Source organism: Sarcophilus harrisii, chromosome 4 (assembly GCF_902635505.1).
Source record: "Sarcophilus harrisii chromosome 4, mSarHar1.11, whole genome shotgun sequence".
Lineage (NCBI taxonomy): Eukaryota > Metazoa > Chordata > Mammalia > Dasyuromorphia > Dasyuridae > Sarcophilus > Sarcophilus harrisii.
In genome coordinates this window covers 283870199-283895839 of record NC_045429.1, presented here as the reverse complement: position 1 = coordinate 283895839, position 25641 = coordinate 283870199, and the positions used below count along the sequence as shown (strand labels likewise).

The following is a 25641-nucleotide window of genomic DNA, read 5'->3' as shown; positions in this document are numbered from 1 at the left end:
TGGTCTGAGACATTTACTATCTGTCATGACCCTGGGCAAGTCACTTACCCCTGTTTGCCTCAGTTTCCTCATCTATCAAATAAGCTGGAGAAGGAAATGGATAACCATTGCAGTATTTTTGCCAAGAAAATTCCACATGGGTCTACAAAAAGTAGAATGTGATTGAAAGGACTAAATGTTTATGTTATACTTAGTATAAGGCACAAAAACTCTTAGCACAATGCCTGGTCCATAGTAAGTACTTAAATACTTGTTTCCTTCCCGTACATATCTTGTACGTACAATTTTTTAAAATCTGTCTTCTCTGTTAGAACGTGTGCTCCTTAAGATAGGGAATGTGCTTTTGCTTCTTTATATATATCTATCTAGCTATCCATCCATCTATCATTATCTTTCTGTCCGTATCCATTCAACCACTTCTCCATCCGTCATCTATTTGTCTATCTACCCATCCATCCCTCAGATGCTTCCATAAATTCCAGATACTTCTCTTACATTCCTCTGACCTATCCTTAACCTCTGAACCCCAAAATTTACCTCCCATCTCCATGCCCTGGAACTTCTAGAATGTCTGGAAGGTTCCAGTTAGAGGTTTAAATTTGAAAACTCCCTCCTGTTCTTAAGCAGTTGGATCTGTGTGGCAGAAGCCAGACATCCCTCAGTTCCTCCTCTTTGATTCAACCAATCTTATCTTCCCACCAGGGATGGAGCTCCCAGCCCCAGCAACTCCCAGTTCCAGCCGCTCCTCAGTGCTCCGTTTCTTCCGGAGCCTTGTAGGAGGAAAAAGTAGTCAACAGGACTCTGACCAAACCTTGGTCTTGGGCAGGGGTAGGGAACAGGATGTTATACCACTAATGGGCACAGAAGAGGCCTCAGGGCCTGGTCAGGAAGAACAGCTCCTTCAAGCCAAGATGTCCCATGCCCTTCACCTGCCAAGATCCAAGGAATCTCATCCCCATATAGACATAGCAGGGCTGGGTATGGGAGATTCTGGTGTCCATGCCCCATCTGATTTCCAAGAGGATAGAGTCCAGGCCCTTGAGGGGAAGCTGGCAATGGCAGTTGCAATACAGGACCTACCCACTGACCTTTTGGAGAAAGAGGAAGAAGCTGGAGAAGCCTCAGGAGACATGAGGTCTGTGAGCAGGTAAGGAAAGGTGGAATAGTTGGGGAGTCTAAGGGGATCTCAGTGGTCTGAGAGGAGCAAAAAAGATTTGAAAATCAGGGGGACTTGAACAACTGACTATCAGTGGGATACCAATTTCTGATACAGTCTAAACCTTTCTATTTCCTCACCAGTTTCCCTTTGTTTCCTGAGTTGAAGTTTATTCAACTCTAGCCCTACAATTCAATCCCCTGGTTTGTCAGCTACAGTTTCTGAGAAGTGAAATTTCAATATTCGTCTTGGATCTGGCTTGACTTGACTGACCATCTCTAATTTTCTTGACCTTTTCTGGGGAGTGTAGCACTCTCTTCAGTTCCCTACTTATTGTTCCCTTCCCCAAAAGACCAAAGAGACCCTCACAACAAATATGGACAGAGTGGGAATCTGGGTGTGACTGGATTGTGTAATTACGGCCCTCACCAGGAGAATTTAGGCTTCTTTTGATTCCTGTACCAAAGGGTCTACAGACAGAAGGAGGAAAACTGTGGGAGAAGGAAATGTTTTTAGGGGTTTCAGTGAACACGATCCATGCTTCTCTGCTCCCTCTCTTAATCCATTCTACTATGTCTTTTCATTATGATCCTCTTTCCCCACTTCCATCCCAGCTTGCTAACTGTGCTTTGGGATCAGGGGGCATTTTGCTCAGGCCATGTGTGGGGAAGATGAAAGCCTCCCAATGGCTATGGGGTCCCTGGAGATCAGCCCTGAGGCCTTCACAGCAGAAGAGGAGAAAGAGTGTCTACTCCAGAGTGAGTAGGGATAGCTGGGGGGGGAGGGAGAGAAGAGATGTGTCATGTCTATCTCCCTAGTTCTAAGAAAAGGGCAAGATTTGATGCCAAAAGGTATCAAGTTGCAGAAATGTAGCAGTGAACAAATTATAAAAATAAATATCCCTTTCCATTTCCTAAGACTGCAAATAATAGGAATCCTATCCTTCAGGAGACTGGGAGAAGGGTATGGTTTATGCAGAAAAATAAGGGGCAACTAATTTTTTTCTTTAAAGAAAGGTAGAAACTGAGTTTAAAGTTTTTCTTTCCCAAAGAGAAGTTAGTATAGAATTCATGATTCCTATTCTCCTATATCCCAAGTCCCTGTCTCCTACTCCCTCCTGACTTAGCCCCTGACTTAGCCCCTGACTCAGGTCTGTCCAGCTGTGATTGTCACTTCTTTCCACAGAAGATCTTAGATTGGGCTCAGCAAAAGCTGAGGGAACCCCATGGAATCGACTCCTCAACATATACAAGCAGCTTCGGAAGCCAACAACAGTGAAGGTCTGAGGGGCATGGAAGGGCACAAATGGGAAATGGTGATAACTTTGTCGCAATCCCTCTCTATAACATCTCCCCTCTGCTCACTCACATAGTTGTCTTGATGCCCACTTTGCTTGGTTTGAATCACAGGTTAAAGGTCACTTTCCCTGCCCCACCAAGTTTTGATAGTCAAATCACTAAGCATTTATTAAGCTCTTACTGCAACCCTGGCACTTCCATTCTTTCCTGCATATATGGAGACCTGTCCCATGAGCTATCATTTACTTGATGACTCTCATTCCACCTCTAGCTGAGGGCTCCTGGAACCCTATACCCCTTAGTTCCCCCCACAGGAAAGTCTGACTCATCAGGAAAATGAGGAGGATGTGGAAGTGGAGGAGGAAGAAGAGGACAGTTCTTTCAATCTCAGTGTCCATGGTTTTGCTACTCTTCAGTCTCCATTACATAAGACTTTCAAATCTACAGACACAGTGGGTAAGTAGCTTCCTCCATTGCTTTCCTGTAAGAGATTCCCTCATCCTACTAGTAGTGATAGAGAGGGAATTCTCACACATAGCCCCTGAAGACTCCATCCCTCCCCAATTTCCCAAGTCCCCTTGGCATGGACTTGGCACATGTGACAGGATGATGTAGTAAGACAGGATCGGGAGTCAAAAGACCTAAGTGAAATCCTGACTCTGATACTGCCTTGCTGTGTAACCTCTGTCAGCAGAATATATAGCATATCACAAACCTTGAAACACTGCACAAATGCTCTTATTGTCACTTTGTCTCTCTGAGTCTTCATATGTTAAAACTCAAGATACTAAGATCAGAGATTATCAAAGCTGCAGTGGCAATTCTCTCATTTTACAGTTATGGAAACTAAAGTTCAGGTAATAGACGGTAAAGTAAAATTAGAACCCAGGTCCTCTCTGAATCCAACATTCTTTCCATTGTCCCTTGATGTTTTGTCTACCTGATTTCTTCAACTTTGGCAATGCTTACAAAGAACAATCTCTTTCCTCCCCAGTTTCTCCTCTGACTGACTTGTTGATTCTTTGTGAGCCCATTTGAGGTTTTTTTGTTTGTTTTGGCAAGGATACTGGAGTGGCCATTTTCTTTTTAGTTTATTTTACAGATGAGGAAACGGTAGCAAACAGACTAAGTGACTTGTCTAGAGTCTCATAGCTACTAAGTAGCTGAGTGTTGGTGGGATTCCAACAGCTGAGGCCAGATTTGAACTCAAGAAGATGAGTCTTCCTAACTTTGAAAGGTCTAGTGCTCTATCTACTTCTCTACCTAGCTAGCCCTATCCCAGTCTTATCAACAGAATTCTTATTAACAATTCCCTTTATTGGTTCCTTCCAGTCAGTTATCCCTTCCCCATCCTTGGCACAGAGATACTATAGATAAGAAGAGTCACAGATTTAGTATGTTCCTTTCTAGCTCTATGCCTTATTATTGTGAGCAAATGATGTTCAAACCAATGCATGCTCAACAACCTGGAGAACACACAGTTTACTTCCATCTTACCCCTTTGCAATACTCCCCACAACTTTCTTGGGTCATAGGTAGGAATGTGACCAGGTCCTTAGCACTCCCCCCAGCGTGATTTTAGCCATGTCTTCCAAACTTTCCTAGGCTGTAAGAGGCAGGCTGGGATGGTGGTGTTTTTATTTCTAACCTTTGCATCACAGCCAGTGAAAGCTCTCTGATTATCTCTAACAAATGCCAGGCAGGGTACAGATTCCTCTGGGATAAGAGTATGTAGAAATGGCAACTTCTTCTGAGGCATCTAAAGACACGTATGACCTTTTTTTTTTCAAGCCTGGCACCTCTAGGAGTCAAGAGGGAACTCTTTTACTCTTTTACTCTAATGGCTGTGCTATATTTGATGCAGTTTGCCTGTGACTTAAGAAGTGGGTCTTCCTAATCAAATCCCACTCTCAATCAATCAACAAGTATTAAGTGCTTACCACGAGCCAGGCAACCAGGCTATGTTTTGATAATACAAAGAAAAAAACAAACAAAAAATCAATCCTTGTTTTCCAAGACCTCATATTCTAAATAAATACAAAGGAAAAAAATATATAGGATAGATGGAATGAGGTTTCCTTAATTCAAATTTTACACTTGTCTGGCACGAATATGATTGTAAATCAAGACAGATTATGAAAGACAAACCAAGAAACTGCTAGGATTAATGTAAAACTCAAGAATTCCATCTCTTGAGACAAGGATTTTTGTGGTAGTTTTGCATTGCTTCTCTTCCTCCAACCCCTGGAGATTAGGAAGGCTCTGGAGCAGGAGTTATTAATTCGTGTGTGTGTCATTGACCCCTTTGACAATCTGGTGAAATTTTTATGGATTCCTCAGAATTATGTTTTCAAATGTATAAAATATGAAGGATTACAAAGGAAATTGATTATATTGAAATATAATTATCAAAGTATTTTGTAAAGGGAGGGAGAAAAATTTGGAACACAAGGTTTTGCAAGGGTGAATGTTGAAAACTATCTTTGCATGTATTTTGAAAAATAAAAAGCTATTAAAAATATTTAAAAAAAAGTTTATGGATCCTCAGACTAAGAACCCTTATTCAAGCATCAGAAGACTCCCAACAGGAGCGCATTTGCATTCATCTCCTTCTTAAGCAACTCAGGATATACATCTACCTAGATCTTTTCCAGTATTGCCAGTGTAGTACAATGGGAGAAAAACTCAAACAAACTTTGGTTCGGGAGTCCAGAGGATCTGGGAGCAAATGTCTTTTCCAAAGACGTGTGTCTTTGGACAAATCACTTCATACCTTGACCTCAGTTTCCTCATTTGTAAAATAAGATGGCCTTTGAGAACCCTAGATCTGGAATCCTTTCAGCTCAGTGTGGAATATAAATGTCTTCCAGTCCTCTAACAATTATAAAGCTATTTCTTAGTTAAATCTTATTTCATATTATATAACAGCATTAGCTTCAGAATAAGTTTTGAGACATTTTTTATTTCTCTGGGTTGGGAAGAGAACCTCCCCTCCCCATATGTTCAATTTCATTTCTCTTTTTTGAGTATGTAGTACATAATAAAAAAATATAATATATAACCTTTGAGAACTAAAAACAAAACAAAACACCCTAAAAAAAGCATCTTTCCAAGATCTCAAGTAATTTCTAATCAGTTATAAGTGGGCATCACTCATAGGAAGCTCTTTCCTGGGTTACCCCACTCGTCCAAGAAATCAAAGAATGATTTCCTGAAATTCCTTGGAAGTTCCCAGCAGGTTTCTGCAAAAGATAAAAGCAGGGGACAGAGAGTGGGAAGGAAGAATTATGCTCCCCTAGTCTCTGTGTGCCTATGAAGTGTCCATCAAAACATGTCAAGGCTTGTTCTGTTGTAGTCCTCTCTTCCACCAGCATAGGCGTCATTGGGCTACTTGCTTGCATTTTGTCCTAGCTCACTGGAAATTCCTGCAGTTTCTAGTAGTCCTATCCACCCATTTTTCCCCTAGGAAACACCAAGACCTGAAAAAAAAAAAAGTCTATTTCTTTTGACACAGAAAAAAACTCCAAAGGATTCTGTGTCTAGGGAGACACAACTCTCCTCATTGTCATCAGGGCTTCTGTCCCTTGACAACCTCTGGCAGAACAGAAGTTCTTTTAAGGAACAGAAAAATCTCCCAACTTCAGAAGACTTTATCAGAGGCACAAATATAGTGCCTTCAAATCTCGACGGCTTTTTCTTTGCCACACCTCTCCTCCTAAAGAAACTTAGTGGAGAGTTGAAAAGATCCCTTCAATTTCTACTTAATTATATTATAGAGGCAACAAGCATGGTCAATAGAGATCCAACCCAGAAGACTTGAATTTGAGTCCTGCCCCTAACGCATGGCAGCTATGTGACCTTGGGTATTTAACTGGCAATTAAGGAATCAATCTCCACTAGTAAAGGAACTTTTCTCATGGGGGCAATTCCCTATTATTTTTCTTAAGTATCTGGGCAGGATTATTTAAAATATCTAAGGCTTTCACCAATCCTCACTCAAAGTGGATGATAAATAAGAAATTACACTTTAAAAAATTAATTTAAATTAATGAATTAAAAATTAAGTTTATTTTAAGTGTACATACTCAACATTGAGAAAGCAAGGGAGGGAAAAACCACAAAGTGAATTTTTATGCACATGTATAGTCAAGCAAAAACAAATTTTTTAATTTGTCATCCAAAAATTCATTTTGCATTTTTGAGTCCTTCACCTCTCTATCAAGAGAGTATCTGTTAGATCAAGAATCCTTTGGAATTATGCTTGGCCATTATGATGATCCGAATTCCTAAATCTTTCAGAATTGTTTGCCATTCTGCATCAGTTCAAATAAACAAGCTATACTTTTCAACTATTCTGGCATGTCTTCATTTAGGGAATACTAATTATATTTGAAGAGTGGAGAAGTCTTACAGAACCAGCTAAGTTGCTGTCATCCTGTTCATTTAATTTTATTCTTTTCCTAGTTGCTACCTAAATAGAGGTAGGCAATATTCATTATTACCACAAGATGTCACCAAACATCTTGGATGATAAGATGAAGTGTGACATTAGTTTGTACATTGTATTTTGGGGGTGGGTTGGGAGTGGAATCTGGGAAAACTCTTTAATAAGTACTTGTGTAGGCTAGGCTTAGTTTAGAAATGTGATTTGGGGCTCTTCCTCTTCTAATCTAAATCCAGCCCTCTCCAGCTGAGGAGACAAAATTAGATGACTGTGAATTATTGAGGTAAGGAAAAACCATTTTCCTTCTCTCCCATCCCTTTGGCCAGTATATGATCTGCCAGGCTAATACAGGGGTCTATCTCATCCTCCATATATTGGATCTATTGCTCTGGTTTTCCCACATAATTCATAGGCTTTTAGAGGAAATCTTGGGAATGACTGAGTTTGCTGGTTTTTTCCTAGAAGGTTGAATAGTCACAGGCCAGGCAAGAGCAAAGGCTTTGTATTCATGACAAGGAAATGTAGTCAAAAGCCAAACCTAGAATGAGCCAGATCTCTGGGCCAAGACCTCAGAATGACAGTGTTTGCCTGGAGACTGTGGGTATAACAATTTATTTTATACTGAATTCTAGAGGCTTCTGGAGCATCTGGGTATAGGGAAACAGGAAAGAGAACAGGAAAAAAATGTGTATGTATGTATATGTGTGTCAGTCACATGTATCTTGACTTTCCAGAGAGGGGAGAAAACTGCTGTCTGAATACTTGTACAGCCTCTCAAGCTTCCTTAGTGGGTATGGTTGAGAGAATACAAAGGATCTTAATGAGACATCTGTGTTATTTTGCACTTGAGGAGACAATTTCAGAGAGGGGAAGTGATGGACCCACGTTCACAAAATGAATTACAGACCAGAGCTAGCTAGCTCTTCAAACTCAGGTTCTCTTGATGGGTTCTAGTGCTAGTCAGAGTTGTGGAAATCCCCTTTTGAATGGAGGTGTAGGTCCTTTGTGAAAGAATTCATGAACTGAAAGAGTTTTAAGTGGCAAAAATGGAAGTTTATTGTTGGATGAGAAGTCAGCTTTGCTAGAAAAATTGACTTCTTCAGTGGCAAAGGCCTATTAGGGAAATGGAGGCTGGCACTGAAAAGAGAATGTCTTTTCAGCAGACAGACGTGCTGGGAGGCAGCTATGGCCTACTCCAGACTTCTGCAAAGAAATGAGCAAACGGAAACCTATTTTATGAGTAGATTTTGGAGGAGTGAGGAGGGCCTGGGGGCAGTTTGAACTGATCAGACCAGGATCTCCCAATTGAAATTACTTTGAAGGTTTTTTCAGCCTGAATTTGAATGGAGATCTGGCTATCAATGGAGGTGATTGGCCTTAGAAATGGCCCAGCCTTCGAAGCTGTCTCACAGCTCCAGGGAGCCTGTGAGCCTGTGAGAGTCAGGAATCAAAGGGAACAGAATTCCAGAGTGTTAATTTTACAGATAAAAAAGGAACACAGTTTCACATCCCCATCACTCTGACACTCAGTCCAAGGCTCTGCTCTCCATTTCACTTCATAAATACTTGGGGATTGATAGAAGTGGGAGGTGGGAGGCAGCAGAGACCAGTAAGGAGGAGTCATCAGGGACTTCAGCAAGCTTACATAACTCAGTGGCTTGTTCTAGGAGAGGTCAAAAGTCATAGGTAAAACAGTTGATTCACTAGAGTTAAGTGTGAAGGGAGGAAGCTGTTGTTGATAAAATAGAAACACACGGTCCAACTCCCTGTTGAAGAAAATCCTAGTTTTGACTGGCATCTTTATCCTATTTCTTTTCAGTTCTAGTCTTTATGTGGCTAGAGAAAATTCCCTGAAGGTGTTGAATGGGGAGTGGTATAAAGTAGAAGGACCAAAGAGGAGTTTAGGATGGGGTATTCAAGAGTGATAATTGTATGGCTAGCTTGTCTGTTAATCTCAGGCTTATCACCAATTCCCTGGCTTTATTATCTATGTCTCCTCCAGGTTTCTGGGGATAAAGGACTGAAGGATTTTGTGGGGAAAGCACCTGAATTAGAGGAAGGAATCCCTGAACCCTGATGGAGAGAATTAGGAGGGATGAGGGTGATATGTGTGTGTGTGTGGGTGGGTGTTGCCTGTCTGATAGCCTTTCCTTTCCTCTCCATTGTTTTCTGTCTGCCTTTGTTGAGTCCTAGATTGTCCATAAACCCCAAGTACACACCCCCACACCAGCATGGTATTTTGGGAAAAGAGACATGTTTGGAGTCTGGAAACCTGGGTTTGAATTCCAGTTCAAGCACCATAATCACTGAGAGTACATTATTTCCTCTAAATCTCATGTTCTCTAATCTATAAAATGGAGATAATAGTTATACAATTTGTCTTACATTGTGGTTGTGAACCTTAATGTACACATTGAAAAAAGGTCTGGCTCTATCCACAGGATAACAAAAGTGATATGTAGTCTTTTGTTCCCATGTGATTTTGATCTCCTTGGCCAGGTCTCTGTATAGTAAGAGCTATTGTCCCATGTAGCTTGTAACTCTTGAATACTGAGAATGATGCTATGTTTTGTGAATCAATATTATGTACAGGTAATTGTGGGTAAGCCTGTGATGATTATCTGCTTTTTGTTGGCCTAAATATCTTGAGAACTGTATGTTGGAGTTTTTCCTTCATTTTTGAAAGGACCAATGATATCACAGAGATGGATGTAAGTGGGGCATATTTGCAGTCATTCAGCCTCATTCTCTCTTCTAAGAATCATCAAAGTCCAGTGAAATGTATAACAAGGTTCTGATGTATAATTCTACTCACCAACTCATGTTTTGCTCTGTATCTGAGAAGAACTGGATATTTATAGGGCCGTATTTCTCAGTCCGGACCATTTCTTTGCATGGTGTACATTGATTGCTAAGTCTAGACTCCTTAAGGATGTCCCTTTTGTAAGTTTAAATGACAACTTGGTCCTGAATGGTCATCACGAGTCCCTTGATTTCCACAAGTCATTCAGCATCATTAAGTTATTTCCTTTATATTTCTTTATTGACATACTGTTGACTGAATTTATGTGTAAATCACCCATGGAGGGAAAAAATCTTTCTTAGATCTATTTGATAAATCCAATGGAATATTCATATTATCAGCTTTTATTATTTTATAGTAAAGTGGCATCTGTATTTCTGTAGATTTTTGATTCTTTTATTGTATACTAATTATCAAGCTTCTTTTTTGAACTGAAAGTACTAGTCTTTCCAAAGCTGAAGGGTGATGGAGCCAATGTTTCATCAATATTATATGGTTGTTTTTTTATTGATATCATTTTTTAATTTAAAATTTAAAAAACTTTTGAATTTAAATACCCCAAAAAGAAACATTTCTACATACACATCAGAACATAAAAGATTCTATATGAATCTTTCACATTGTATTTTTTAAGTGCATAAGAAATTCTACACATTTTTTGAGCTCTGTACTTTCTGAACTTCCTCCTGTTTCTTTGAGTTAGTTTTTTACAATAGCTTTTTTTTTTTTGCATAACTATTGCTAATTTTCCTTCTCCCTTTGACCTTTAATTAACTGAGAATAAGAAAGGGGGAAATACTTTTGCAACTAATAAGCATAGTCAAGCAAAACAAAGTAGCCTTGTCCAAAAATGTTTTGACACATTTCACACATTGTTTCTCATTACCTTTTGGTCTAGAAATAGATATCAGGTTGCTTCAGATGCCTTTGAAGACATGCTTATTGTATTTAAGAGTTCTTGTCTTTAAAAACTGTTTTTCTTTCCTCATTCTGCTTGATTTTCAATTCAAGTCACCCAAAAGTTTCTGAAACATTCTTTTTCATCATTTCTTATGGCAATAAAGATATTTCATTATATTCATATACAATTTGTTCAACTATTCCCAAATTATTTAATGATCTAAGCTACTTGCTTGCATTCTAGTTCTTTTCCTTTTCCCTCTCTTTTTAAAATTCTCCTTTAAGATTAGGAATCTTGTTTTGCTTGCAACTATTCCCTCCTTTGTGTTTTCCTCTCTCTTAATCATTCTTCCATGCTGCTTCTTTCTCTGTTGGGTTGGATATATTTTTACATTCCTATATCATATTATGAATGTGTATTCAATTCTCTTTTATTTTAGATAAGGCTATGATCCTCCATGATTGCATAGTCTTCTCATGTACCCCAACAATCTAGTCCATAGTTTTTATTCTTCCTTCTTTTTCCTTCTCTTAAACTCTCAGAACAAAATCAATCAATGACCCCTCCCCAATCAGGACTTCTGTTTTTCTTATTTATCTCCCTCAATATTTTTTGAAGATATTAAGATTCTGGAGAGACACGTATTTTTTCTCTTCTTTAGTATTATATCATCTTACTGCTTCCTCCACTTGACAAAATAGATTTATCACTCTAGGTTTTTCTGGTTTCTTGTGTTGGTATTTCAAAGTTTCTATTTAGCTCTTCTCATTAGTTCTCAATACCATTAAAAATCCATTTTTGTTTTTGTCCCCTGTAAGATTATACTCAACTTTGCAGGGCAAGTTACCTCTTTTGCCTTTTGGAATATTATATCCCAATATCTCCTCTAGTATTTGGTAGAAGCTTTACTGTTTTGTGTTTGAATGCTTGCAGTATTTATTTTTTGGAGGTGGAAGTAGGGGAAGAGGGTGAAAGGACTAGATCTTGGGTATTCCTGAGAGTTTTCCTCTGGGTTTCTTTTTAGAAAGTGATTGGTCAATTCTTATCTTTATTTCACCCCTTTGTCTCTAATAGACCTGGGCAGTTTTAATTTGTGATTTCTTGAAATATAGTGTCCAGGCCTTTTTTTTTTTTTTTTTAAACCATGGTTTTCAGGGGAATCCAATAATTCTTAAGTGAGCTCTCCTTGATTTATCCAATGTAAAGCAGTGGATAAAGCATTGGGCCTGGATTCAGAAAGACCTATCTTTCTTTTTGAACCTACAGTTCAAATCCACCTTCAGACACTTAACTGCATGGACCTGGGCAAATCCCTTAATCTCTACCTTAGTTTACTCAGTTGTAAAATGGAGAATTACCAAAACATTTACCATGCAGGATTGTTATGAAATTCATTTCCTCCCCCCACTCCAATTTATTTTATTTAAAGAAACAGAATAAGAAAAAAAGAAAAACAGAAAAGGAATACAAAATAAAATGAAACAAAACAAAAGAGAACATTGTCATGTGCGTAGAATAACATCAGGGATGATCCAATATGTAACAACAAATACCAGTGCAAGAAAGTGTGTGTGTGTGTATAATATTCATGAGTGTCCATCTTTTCTTTACTTCCTTATAAATTGTTCTTTTGTTCTCTTCTGTACACTTTTTATTTTATTCTTTTTTTTCCTTTTAATTCACCCTCACTCCCAAGCAGGCTATAGTTAATAAAAGATATATTTCTATGTACATATATATATATATATATATATATACATACACACATATATATTCCCATAGACACACACCTACCTTTCCTAACCTTGCTGACTCTTTGCTTTTTTTGTTTTTAATATACCTTTTTATTGACAAAACATATACATGGGTCATTTTTCAACACTGACACTTGCAAAAAATTCTGTTCCAACTTTTCCCCTCCTTCCCTTCCACCCCCTCCCCTAAACAGCAGGTAGTCCCATACATGTTAAATATGTTAAAATATATGTTAAATACAATATATCTATACATATTTATATAGTTGTCTTACTACACAAGAAAAATCAGATTTAGAAAGAAGGTAAAAATAACCCGGGAAGAAAAAAAAATGCAAGCAAATAATAACAGAGTGTAAATGCTGTGTTGTGATCCACTCTTGTTTCCCAGTGTTCTTTCACTAGGTGTAGTTCATTCTGGTCATTACTGATCAATTGTTCAGTACTGATCATCTCATTGTTGAAGTGAGCCACTTCCATCAGAATTGATCCTCATATACTATTGTCATTGAAGTATATAATGATTTCCTGGTTCTGCTCATTTCACTTAGCATCAGTTCACATAAGTCTCTCCAGGCTTCTGTGTATTCATCCCACTGGTCATTTCTTACAGAACAATAATATTCCATAACATTCATATACCACAATTTATCCAGCCATTCTTCAATTGATGGGCATCCATTCAATTTCCAGTTTCCAGCCACTACAAAAAGGGCTGCCACAAACATTTTTACATATATTGGTCCCTTTCCCTTCTTTAGTATCTCTTTGGGATATAAGCCCAATAGTAACACTGCTGGATCAAAGAATATGCACAGTTTGACAACATTTTGAGCATAGTTCCAAATTGTTCTCCAGAATGGATGGATCCGTTCACAACTCCACCAACAATGCATCAGTGTCCCAGTTTCCCCACATCCCCTCCAACATCCGTCACTATCTTTTCTTAGCCAATCTGAAAGGTGTGTAGTGGTATCTCAGAGTTATCTTAATTTTCATTTCTCTGATCAATAATGATTTAGAACACCTTTTCATATGGGTAGAAATAATTTCAATTTCATCATCTGAAAATTGTCTGTTCATACCCTTTGACCATTTATCAATTGGGAAATGGTTTGATTTCTTATAAATTTGAGTCAATTCTCCATATATTTTGGAAATAAGTCCTTTATCAGAACCTTTAACTATAAAGATGTTTTCCCAGTTTATTGGTTCCCTTCTAATCTTGTTGATAAAAAAACTTTTTAACTTGATATAATCAAAATTTTCTATTTTGTGATCAATAATGATCTCTAGTTCTTCTTTGGTTACAAATTCCTTCCTCCCACAGGTCTGAGAGGTAAACTATCCTAAGTTCTTCTAATTTATTTATAATCTCATTCTTTATGCCTAGACCATGAACCCATTTTGATCTTATCTTGGTGTATAATGTTAAGTGTGGATCAATGCCTACTTTCTGCCAAACTAATTTCCAATTTTCCCAGCAGTTTTTGTCAAATAGTGCATTCTTATCCCAAAAGTTGGGGTCTTTGGGTTTGTCAAACACTAGATTGCTATAGTTATTGACTATTTTGTCAATTCTTATTCCTAATCACTAACCTATTCCACTGATCAACTAGTCTATTTCTTAGCCAATACCAAATGGTTTTGGTGATCACTGCTTTATAATATAGTTTTGATTTTTTTTCATTAATTCCCTTGAGATTCTCAGCCTTCTGTTCTTCCAGATGAATTTTGTTTTATTTGTTTTCTAGGTCATTAAAATAGTTTCTTGGGAGTCTGATTGGTATAGCACTAAATAGATTAGTTTAGGTAGTATTGTCATCTTTATTATATTTACTTGACCTATCCAAGAGACTTAATATTTTTCCAATTGTTTAGCTCTGACTTTATTTTTGTGGAAAGTGCTTTGTAGTTTTGCTCATATAGTTCCTGACTTTCCCTTGGCAGATAGATTCCCAAATATCTTATACTGTCGATAGTTATTTTAAGTGGAATTTCTCTTTGTATCTCTTGCTGTTGGATTTTGTTGTTGATGTATAGAAATGCTGATGACTTATGTGGATCTATTTTGCATCCTGCAACCTTGCTAAATGTGGATTATTTCTAATAGCTTTTTAATAAAATTTCTGGGGTTCTCTAAGCATACTTAGAGATGTATTCATAATGATGTGTTATTGAGCTCAATATTATGACATATGTATTGAGATGTATTCATATGTTGATTGTATGGCTCATTAGGGATGTTGGCCCTATTTCTCTTGTCCTTTTGTACTGGGAGAAATGAACTTACAGATAGAAACCAACTTGGATTTCTCTGGTCTGAACTCAGATCACATAGGACTTTAATCGTTGAACAAACGAACCATTAATAGTGGTTGCACCATTTGGATATCCTGATCCAATGTCGAGGTCATAAACCCTAATTTTTGATATGGGCTCTCAAATAGGATTGTGCTATTATGCCTGGGGTAACTTGTTCTATTGATCAAGAGATAGATCAATTATTGGTTTTAATATACTTAGATAAGTTAATTTAGGTTATTTCATTCAGAGGTTCATTCCAATATTTCATATCATCTCATTACCTACTCTAATTTATTAATCTCTTTTTCAACTCTTATTGCCAAAGTTAGCATTTCTAACACAATATTGAATAGTAATGGTGATAGTGGGCAACCTTGTTTCACTCCTGATTTTATTGGGAATGGTTCCAGTTTATCACTATACCTTACATATGATGCTTACTGATGGCTTTAAATAGATGCTATTGAGTATTTTAAGGAAAAGTCCATTTATTCCTATACTTTCTAGTGTTTTTAATAGGAAGGATGTTGGATTTTATCAAATGCTTTTTCTGCATCTATTGAGATGATCATATGGTTTTTGTTAATTTGTTAATTTACTGATACAGTAAATTATGTTAATACTTTTCCTAATATTGAACCAGTCCTGCATTCCTGGTATAAATCCTACTTGGTCATGGTGTATTATCTTGGCGAGGATTTTCTGTAATCATTTTGCTAATATTTTATTAAAAATTTTTGCATCAATGTTCATTAGGGAGATTGGTCTATAATTTTCTTTTTCTGTTTTCATCCTACCTTATTTAAGTATCAGTACCATGTCTGTGTCATACAAGGAGTTTGGTAGGACTCCTTCATTCCCTATTTTTCAAATAGTTTATATAGCATTAGAGTTAATTGTTCTTTAAATATTTAGTAGAATTTGCATGTAAATCCATCTGGTCCTGGGGATTTTTTCTTAGGGAGTTGATTAATAGCTTGTTCTATTTTTTTTTTCTCAAATGGGACTATATTTAACCAATTTACTTCTTCCTCTGTTAATCTGAGCAACCTATATTTTTGAAGATATTCATCCATTTCATTTAAGTTATCAAATTTATTGGCATAAAGTTGGGCAAAGTAACTCCTAATTATTGCTCTAATTTCCTGTTCATTAGTGGAAAGTTCTCCCTTTTCATTTTTAAGATTAACAATTTGATTTTCCTCTTTTCTTTTTCTAATCAAATTTACCAAGGGTTTATCTATTTTGTTAATTTTTTCATAGAACCAACTCTTAGTTTTATTTATTAATTCAATAGTTTTTTTTTAACTTTCAATTTTATTAATCTCTCCTTTTATTTTTAGAATTTCAAGTTTAGTTTTTGATTGGGGGGTTTTAATTTTCTCTTTTTCTAGCTTTTTTAGTGGTAAGTCTAATTTATTGATTTTTCTCTTTCTCTATTTTATACAAGTAGGCCTCTAAGAGATATAAAATTTCCCCTTATTACCACTTTGGCTGCATCCCACCCACTTTGGTATGTCATCTCATTATTGTCATTCTCTTGGATGAAATTATTAATTGTGTCTATGATATGCTGTTTCACGATGAGACTATTTAGTTTTCAATTATTTTTTAGTCTATTTTCCCCTGGCTTTTTATTGAATGTAATTTTTATTGCATCATGATCTGAAAAAAAATGCATTTACTATTTCTGCAATTGAATTTGAAGTCTTTATGTTCTAATATAAGGTCAATTTTTGTATAGGTTCCATGAACTGCTGAGAAGAAAGCGTACTCCTATCTCCATTTAGTTTTCTCCAAACATCTATCATACCTAAATTTTCTAGTGTTCTATTTACCTCTTTAACTTCTTTCTTATTTATTTTGTGGTTTGATTTATCTAGTCCTGAGAGTGCAAGGTTGAGATCTCCCACTATTATAGTTTTGCTGTCTATTTCTTTTTGCAGTTCTCTTAACTTCTCTTTTAGGAATTTAGATGCTGTACCACTTGGTGCATATATGTTTAGTATTGCTGTCCTTTAGTAAGATATAGTGCCCTTATTTCTTTTAATTAGATCAATTTTTGCTTTTGCTTGATCTGAGATCAGGATGGCTACCCCTGCTTTTTTACTTCACTTGAAGCATAGTAGATTCTATTCCAGTCTTTTATCTTTACTCTGTATGTATCGCCCTGCTTCAAGTGTGTTTCCTGTAAACAACATATTGTAGGATTCTGACTTTTAATTCAGTCTGCTATCCGCCTTTGCTTTATGGAGGAGTTTACCCTATTCATATTTATGGTTAAGATTACTAATTCTGTATTTCCTGCTGTCTTGTTAACCCTAGATTATGCTTTTCTCTTTCCTTTTCCCATAACCCCCCTCCCCAGCATTAAACATATGAACACCACTTGCCTCATGCAGCCCTCCACTCTTTAGGATCTCTCCCTTCCCCTTAGAGTCCCTCCCCTCTTCTTAAACCTTTCCCTTTCAATTTTTGTAATCCCTTCTATTTATTCTACCCCTTCCCTTTTTCTCTTTCCCCTTCCATTTTTCAATGAGGTGGGAGAAATTTCTCTGCAAACTGAATATGTCTAATATTTTCTCTTTGAGCCAATTCTGATGAGGGGAAGATTCACACTATGATCACCCCCCTCTCTTCTTTCCCTCAGATATAATAGGTTTCTATTGCTTCTTTATGAGATGTAGTTTCCCTCTTTTTACTTCCATTTTCCCCTTTTTCTGGTACAATTTCCTTTCCACCCTGAGACTGCACTGCTCCCGGACTCTGAGCTGTCTGCGCTGGCATTTGTGGTCAGCTGCCCAGGCCTGGCTATCTCTCTCCCAATTCTAATTGAAGCAGACTTTCTCTGGCTTGCTTCCTCCTGCAAACTCTCTGTCCTGGGGAAGTGGCATAGCCACACCGAAACTCTTCTACCCTGGAGTCTTGCTCTGTTTGCGCTGGCGTTTGTAGTAGTCAGCTGTTTGTGCTTTGCTGACTCTCTCCCATTTCTGATTGAAACATCTTTTCTGGTCTGTTTCCTCCCACAAATGTCTGCCCCGGGATATTGAGCCTACTGTGATGGCGATTGTTCTTGTTTCCCTGACTGCCTTCCTCTTGTTTCCAATTGAAACAGACCTTTTTTTGGAGATCTTTGAAATTATGTTCTGCTGATAATTTGATGCATTCCCAATATTTGTGGGTTCTGCCCATCCAGAGCTAATTTCATAAATCCAGAGGCTGGATTTCATAGTTATTGTGGTTTGTAAAGAAGGTCAGAGAGAAATGTGTGTCGTCTCCTCCATCTTGACTCTGCCCCCGGAAGTCTCCTGACTCTTTGCTTTACATCTGCTCTGAACTTGTCTTATTATTACTTAACCTCCCTTCCCCACAGATCTGTGCCTTTTCTTCTTTCCTCATCCTTTGCTTCCCTGTCTGCTTATCCCTTCCCCCTTATTTCTTCACAGATTTTGTAGGGTGCTATATACCCTTCATGGTATATATATATATAGTGTTGCCTATTTAACCTATTCCAGATGTGAGTAGGTTTTCAGAACTACAAACACTTCTCTCCCCTTTAATGCCTCTGCATCTCATTTGTATGACATAATTGCTATTCTTACATTAACTCTGCCCCAGTCTTTCTTTTGAGCTATTGTATTGTTGATGTCAATCTTAAACATATGCTAGGATTTTCCCATGTCCTTGAATTGATCTTTGTTGTTAGCTCTTACATGTTAAATTTTCTATTAAGTTTGGATTTGATTGATAGAAAGTCCTGAAAATCTATAAGTTCACTGAATATCCATTTTTTCTCATTAAATATTACATATAATTTTCTAGATATGATATTTTTGGCCGTAGGCTCATTCTTTTGCTTATCAGTAGATATCATCCAGGATCAGTGGTCTTTTATTGTAACTGCTGATAAGTCCTATACAATTCTAATTGTAGTGCCAGCATATTTGAATTGTTTTTGTTTCTGTTTCTTTCAAAATGTTCTCTTTGATCTGGGGGTTTCAAAATTTGGCAATAATGTTCCTATGTGTTTTCTACAAAGGATTTCTTTGAAGTGGTAATCAGTGGATTTTTTTCTATTTCTACATTCCCCTCATGTTCTATCACTCCAGGACAGTTTTCTTGAATTATTTCTTGCATTATTGTGTCAAGGTTCATTTTAATTATTCTTATATTTTCTCTTCTTGATCTGTTCTCCACAGCTGTCATTTTTCTTATGTTTCACATTCTGTTTTACTTTTTCATTCTTTATGATGTTTTGCTATTTCTTGATCTCTCATAGTTTCACTGGCTTCCCCTTGCCCAGTTCTAATTTTTTTTTCTTTTTTTGCTGAGGCAATTGGGGTTAAGTGACTTGCCCAGGGTGTTAAGTGTCTGAGGTCACATTTGAACTCAGGTTCTCCTGACTTCAAGGTGGTGCTACCTAGCTGCTACCTAGTTGTCCCCTCTCCCCAGTTCTAATCTTCAGAGTTATTTTCATCTTTGAGATTTGGTATCTTCTTTTCTAGTTGGCTAACTTATTTTTTGTAATCTTATTTTTCTTGGATGGTTTTTTAAAAAAAAATTATTATTGTTTTCCTCAATATGTTTCATTTAACTTTTAAATTCTTTTTTTTTTTTTTTTGAATTCTTCTATAAATTCTGGGTAGGGAGCTATTTCACATTACTCTTTGGGATAGAAGTTTTTTTACTTCATGATCCTCCTCTGAAGATGAATCCTGGTCTTCCCTGTTCCCATAGTACATTTCTATGATGGGGTTCTTTCTTCTTTGCAAGTTCTTTGGTTTTTTTTTGTTTTTTGTTTTTTAATAAGAGGTACTAGTGTAAGCACTTTTAATCCTGGAATGGGGTTTGAGGGGGAATAGTGAGGAAGGGAGGGGGTGTCTCTGACTTCACTTCAGCTCTCCTCTCTAATCAGGAACTCCAAACCACCCTCCAGCAAAAACCCACAGCCCACAGTGTCTCTGCTTCACTGCCTCTGCACTCACAGGTGTGCTGGTTCCTTCTTAGCCAGGGCCACACCCCTGAAGCACAGCTAGGCCTGGCATTCCTAATGGTTCCTATTAAAACTCCAGCCCCAGTGCTCCTCACTTGGTGTTTCTGCTTGCCCATCAATTGGAGAATAGCTGAATAAATTATGGTATATGAATGTTATGGAATATTATTGTTCTGTAAGAAATGACCAACAGGATGATTTCAGAAAGGCCTGGAGAGACTTACACGAAATGATGCTGAGTGAAATGAACAAGACCAGGAGATCATTATACACAGCAACAACAATGATCAATTCTGATGGACATGGCTCTCTTCAACAATGAGATGATTCAAACCAATTACAATTGTTCAGCGATGAAGAAAGCCATATACACCCAGAGAAAGGCCTGTGGGAACTGAGTGTGGACCACAATATAGCATTTTTGTGCTTTCTGTTGATGTTTGCTTGCACTTTGTTTTTTTCCTCAAGTTTTTTTCTTTCTAGATTCGATTTTTATTGTGCAGCAAGATAACTGTATAGATATGTATACATATATTGGATTTAACATATATTTTTAACATATTTAACATGTATTGGATGACCTGCCATCTAAGGGAGGGGGTGAAGGGAAGGAGGGAAAAATTTGGAACAAAGGTTTTCAAGGGTCAATGTTGAAAAATTACTCATGCATATGTTTTGTAAATAAAAAGCTTTAAATAAAAAAAGGAGAAAAATAAAATAAAATAAAAAACTTTAAGAGTTTTGCTGGAGTTGGTATGTGGAGCATGAATCACCTGCCTTCTGTTAGAGTGATCATCTTGTCTAGGAATCTAAAATGATGTTAGTAAAAGTAGTGGGTGATGATGATAGTGATGATTATTATGATGGTGATTTCCTCCAGGTTTCGTGGAGAATGAACTAAAGAAGCTGCTGGCAGTTCAGAGAGAGTCTCGACTTTGGAAAACAGGTGGTCAGGAAGGTCGAGAACTTCTGATCCAGCCTGAGGTAACCTTGGAAGAAGCAGGCATTGTGGATGGCCAGGTATGGTTTTGTCCAATGGCCCAGTTGCCTTCTAGACTTCAAGGAAATTAGGGTGTTGGGAATCCTATAATTCCAGGATATTAGAGATTAAAGAAACTTTGGTGATCCTCTGGTCCAACCTGATCATGCTCTAGCCAAGGCAGGAAAGATTTTTACCAAAAACCTATCCCAGTTCTCCTCTAGCTTAGGCCTTCCTTCCTAAGGCCTAATCTTTCTCTATTGGCTATTTAGTCATTCTGCGAGGAAATAGATCTTTTTGGATAATTTTTGTCTCTCCAAAGAGCCCTGATCTAGCATGCTCTAGCACCTTTACTTTTAAAGCCTTCCTAACACATAAACACTTTTGCACATAATTTGATAGCCTCTTCCCTCTCACAGAGTTTGTGGATATCAAGTTGTGGGTGGTCAAAGATCTGTAGAGGGATGGAATTCTGGCTCTTTGAGCTGAGAGTGACCAGATTCGCTTTACCTTGTTACTGTTGAAGTCAGTAAGCATTAAGTGCTTACTGTGTGCCAATCACTGTCCTTAGTTCTATGCCTTAGCATACTCCACACTTTCATATATTCTCCACACAAAAAATATAGTAATTGCTATGAATCAGACTTGTAGCCCATTTGACCCATAGTTTTATTGCCAAAGGGGGTCACAAGGAAGTGACTATGGGAAGGTTTGGTCATTCCTCCATATCAACCTTAAAGGTTAGGTGGAGTCCAGCTTCACTTAAAGGGTTATTTATAGTTTAAACTCATATATATATATATATATATATATATATATATAATATACACATGTGCGTATGCATGTATAAGGGATCATAGGATTCTGAATTTAGACATGAAAGATTCTTAATGGCCAAAATGTCCATCCCCTTCATTTTACAGGTGTGGGAACTGAGGCACAAAGCCATTAAATGATTTTCCCAGGGTTATTTAGCTACTAGTAAGTAGTACTTACTTACTTACCTACTTATCTACTAAGTAGGTAGTAAGAATCTGAGATAGGATTTTAACTTAGGGTTTCTTGACAATGACCAATCCATATGTCATGCTGTTCAAACCTTTTTTGAGCTCATTAATACTCCATTCAACATCCATCCACCCATACAGTCAACAAATAGCTATTTCTGTCTATAAGCCCTTGACATAATAGGAGGTACATACATTTAACAACAGGTTTGTGAGATGAAGGAGACTCTTCCTTCATTTGTCTTAAAATTACCTCTCTAAAATGTCAAAAGAGCCCTCCCATTCCATTTTTGAGGATTAAGTCCCCATTCATCTTGTTCACATTGTTGATGAGTTTTCAGATTTCAATCATGCTCTCTCTGGAAGGCAGCTGCATTGTAATGCAAAGAGCCCTGGACTGAGAGACAGGAGACTAGGGTTTTCATCAAGCCTTTACTAGCTCTATGACATTGGTGACACTCCTTTCTTCCCAGGTGCCTCAGTTTATGCCTTTGTAAAATGTATAGATTGGATAAAATGTGGCCTTTTTCACTGCTGAAGTTTTATGATTATCTATTGTTTTCTAATAAAACAACTCATATTGAATAGCAATAAGACTCTCTTTCCCACATATTTACCCTTGCACAAAAAGTTTCAAAATTTCTTTCTCTGTCTCTGTCGGTCTGTTTCTGTCTCTCTCTGTCTCTTTGGCTTTCTCTCTCTCTATGTCAGAGACAGAGACAGAGAATAGGGAAGGAAAGAGAAGGAGAAGTTCTCATATTTATTCATAAATCATAGATCTCTCTACCTCAAAATGCCAAAATTCATTCAGCAGGCTGGACTATGATCCAGGACTGAAACTAGGGGTAGATGATAAAAGCTTTATGTCTGTATAATGAAATCTAAAGGGTACAAGTTATTATAATGTTACTATATCCCCCACTGAATTTATCTTTATTATTTTTGCACAGTAAATTAATTGCAAAGTTGATTAACAGTTTCTAGTTATGACTCTGTTGTAACCCTTCTTCTTCATGCCAATTTTTTCTCCACTTTGGCCATTATATCTTTTTTTTTGGCTGAGGCAATTGGGGTTAAGTGACTTGCCCAAGGTCACACAGCCAGGAAGTGTGAAGTGTCTGAGACCAAATTTGAACTCAGGTCCTCCTGACTTCAGGGCTGGTGCTCTATCCACTGTGACCTAGCTGCCCTGACCATTATATCTTTAAAAATTATTCTTACTCTTACTCATTTGAAGAAGAATTTGATTAAAGCTCTTCCTCTTCCAGCCTATGTAGTATAATTTTGGTACTGCTCAAATATAGATAAGATAGGTAGATAAAATTCAGTCATTAAGAGTGCCTCTTCCCCAACTCCCAGAATTGTGGTCCAAGGAATTATACTATAGCCATAGGCGATCAGGCTTCATATGATATTAATTGGTATGAAAGGCACTAGATGAATGTGGAGGAAAAACCTGACTTCACATAAATATAGTGGTGGAGTTGGGTGATAGGGCCATTTCAGGGGTATCTGGGGGAGCCTTTAAAAGTGTGTTGTCCTCATCTCCTTCGGTCCTTAGCAATACCAGGCAGTGGAGTGGGTAGGATAATCCTTAGCTTCAGGAGCATTCTGGAAACCTTAGAGAGGAAGTGGCTTCTCTTTTCTAACCTTTTGAAGGCAGAAGAAGCAGAATAGATATCAAGGGCAGGATAAATTTGTCCTCCCTGTGTTTATTTCGATTATCCACCCCAAGTAATGAGGTAAAGATGAGAATCATGGTAATTAAGGTAGAGATATGGGACATGGAGCAAGTAAGGAGTAAGCCACATGGTGTTTCATATTCCAGTAGAAGTCTTTCCTGTTGGCTATGGACTCTGGGGTTTGAATCCTGTCTCTGATATTTACAAATTATATTATCTTGGGCAAGCCACTGAATTTTTTTGATTAAATTTTTTCATCTGTACAAGGGACAATATTAACTAAAGTATTTAGTTGATTCTGTTTCTAACTAATTCTATTTCTAACTATAATCCTAACTCACAGAGTGTGAAGCTCAAATGAAAGTCTATATAAAGCATATATTTGCCAGCTTTAAATTGATATATAAATGTCAGTTTTTATTATTACTATTTAGATTCCTACATGGCTGGGAAAAGAGTCATTTCCACCCTTAAAAAATGGGGGGGTTGGAATCAAAAGACAGCAAGGAAATAAGGAGGTTGAGCTCGTGGTTTGGGCTAAGAGAGAGGAGCATTGGGAAGACTAGGCTCAGGGGTGGACTAGGTTGGAGGAAATAGTGAGGAATTGGTAGGAGGGGCATGTGGGAATTGAGTAATGGGGAAGGTGAGAGTATTGAGTCTTTCTGTCTCTTTCCTTCTGCCCCACTAGCACCTGCTCCTGGAAGAGATGGATGAAATGGGAAATTGGCCCCCAGACTGAGACTTGGTCAAGGTTCGGCTGAGTCTGCTCTCTCCCTCTGCAGACACCCCAGGCCGGGGAGGAATAGAGACACAGAGAGGGTATTACTCTCCCCCAACTAGCACTTCTATGAAGATGGTATTGTGGGTTGGGCTGTTTCCCTATGTTTGTGTGATGGGCTTGGGTGTCATGGTCCATTTGTCCTCCCTTCTGGAGCACATGGCTGATATTGTGGGTCCTTGTGCTCAGGAGCCTCTCACTGAACAGACTCAGTCACTGTTATTAAAAATCCAGATTGACTTTGCATATCATCTCCTCTCAGTTTCTCATCCCCTTTCCTTATTCTTGGCTCTTGAAACGAGGCTGGTCCATGGGGAAATTCTTGCTTAGTTTATTGATCTTGTCCCCTGATATTGCCTTTAAGAGAACATCCACGTCTTCCTGATGCTTATAGAGCTCAGCTTGGAACTATGAAAACTCAGGGAAGGAGCAGGAGATTTGGGAAGTATTAGTTGGAATATGGGAAAAGCGGGGCAAAAAAGCCAGGTATAATGGAAAGAGACCTAAGCTGAAGAGAACAGCAGACTTTCATTCATTTCCCAACTCTATAATTTACTAACTTTTGAGCCTCAATTTGCTCATCTGAAAAATGAGATGGTTTTAATAGATGACCTGTAAAATCCCTTCTAATCCTAAAATTTTGGAATTCTGAGAATAAACAATGACAAATCAGGCATCCACCACCCACCATCAAGGACTACCCCCTGGAAAGCCTGTCCTTAAGGTGTTGTGTCCCAGACCTTCCACAGGGAACCTTGCCTTACAGATTCAACTTTTTCTGATCATAATAGACAGGTGGAGCCAGGAGGATCCGGGAATTCTCCAGGAGGAAGTTCCTGCCCAGGCAAAACTGAGACAAAGCCAGGAAAACCACCCTGGGCCCCCAGAGAATAGGCTAGGGCTATTTTTCAGGACCCCTGATAACCACAAAAGGTTCCAAGTGGATATGTTGAGGAGCTCCTCAGATTATTGAAGTATAGGGGGAGTACATACTCCTGTAAAGTGGAAGTAGAGACTTTCTGTATGCTGTAGTACTGGTCCCTTGAAAGGTCATATCATTGTCTCTCTTGGGCCCACGGACCTAGAATGTGAATGGAACAGCTAAGCCAGTGGCAAGGAGGTGGATCAGAAGGCCTCAGCTCCTTGAACTCTCCTGGGATCTTTGTCATAAGGAAGCTGGCTGGGTGTTATATGAGTTCCCTGAGTGTCAGTTTCTTCAAAAGAGAGGGATCTTCATTCTAAGCTAGAAAGAGAAAAGGTGAGAAGGTCACTCCAGGGACCAGTAGAATCATAGACATTGTTGATAACCCCCCCTTGCTATACAGACAAGTGAACAAAGGCACAGAAGGACTAAGTGATTCACCTGAGATCACATTAAGTGTCTCAGATGGGAAAGGGGATGATCATTTATTAAGAGCTTATTATGTGCCAGTCATTGTACTAAGCACTACACACTTGCAAATATTTGGTAGCTTTGAGCCTAAATTTTCTTAATTCCAAGTCTAGCTCCTTGTCCAGGGAAATTACATCCGGTTTCCT

The 25641-nt window shown here is 38.0% G+C and overlaps 1 protein-coding gene across 4 annotated transcripts; it reads left to right on the top strand.

Moving 5' to 3' along the window:
• The first annotated feature begins 548 nt into the window (after positions 1–548).
• On the top strand, positions 549–24348 carry LOC100918292 (gametogenetin-binding protein 1-like). 4 transcript variants are annotated; one of them, XM_031965061.1, is made up of 6 exons: positions 549–1147; positions 1796–1914; positions 2345–2436; positions 2769–2910; positions 20537–20676; positions 24013–24348. In XM_031965061.1, the coding sequence occupies exons 1-6, from the start codon at positions 705–707 to the stop codon at positions 24061–24063; spliced, it is 987 nt and encodes a 328-aa protein (XP_031820921.1). In that variant the 5' UTR covers positions 549–704; the 3' UTR covers positions 24064–24348. The 4 variants fall into 4 exon arrangements, with proteins under 4 accessions (XP_031820921.1, XP_031820919.1, XP_031820920.1 ...); XM_031965059.1 differs by having other exon boundaries at positions 2757–2910; XM_031965060.1 differs by having other exon boundaries at positions 2342–2436.
• Positions 24349–25641: the final 1293 nt, after the last annotated feature.

What these genes read in the sequence shown, in the direction of transcription:
- LOC100918292 (XM_031965058.1), top strand. Translation starts at nt 705, where the DNA reads ATGGAGCTCCCAGCCCCAGCAACTCCCAGTTCCAGCCGCTCCTCAGTG. An exon ending in GAAAGAGTGTCTACTCCAGA is followed by an intron (nt 1,915 to 2,341) that starts GTGAGTAGGGAT and finishes TTCTTTCCACAG; the next exon opens with AAGATCTTAGATTGGGCTCA. An exon ending in CAGGCATTGTGGATGGCCAG is followed by an intron (nt 20,677 to 24,012) that starts GTATGGTTTTGT and finishes CTGCCCCACTAG; the next exon opens with CACCTGCTCCTGGAAGAGAT.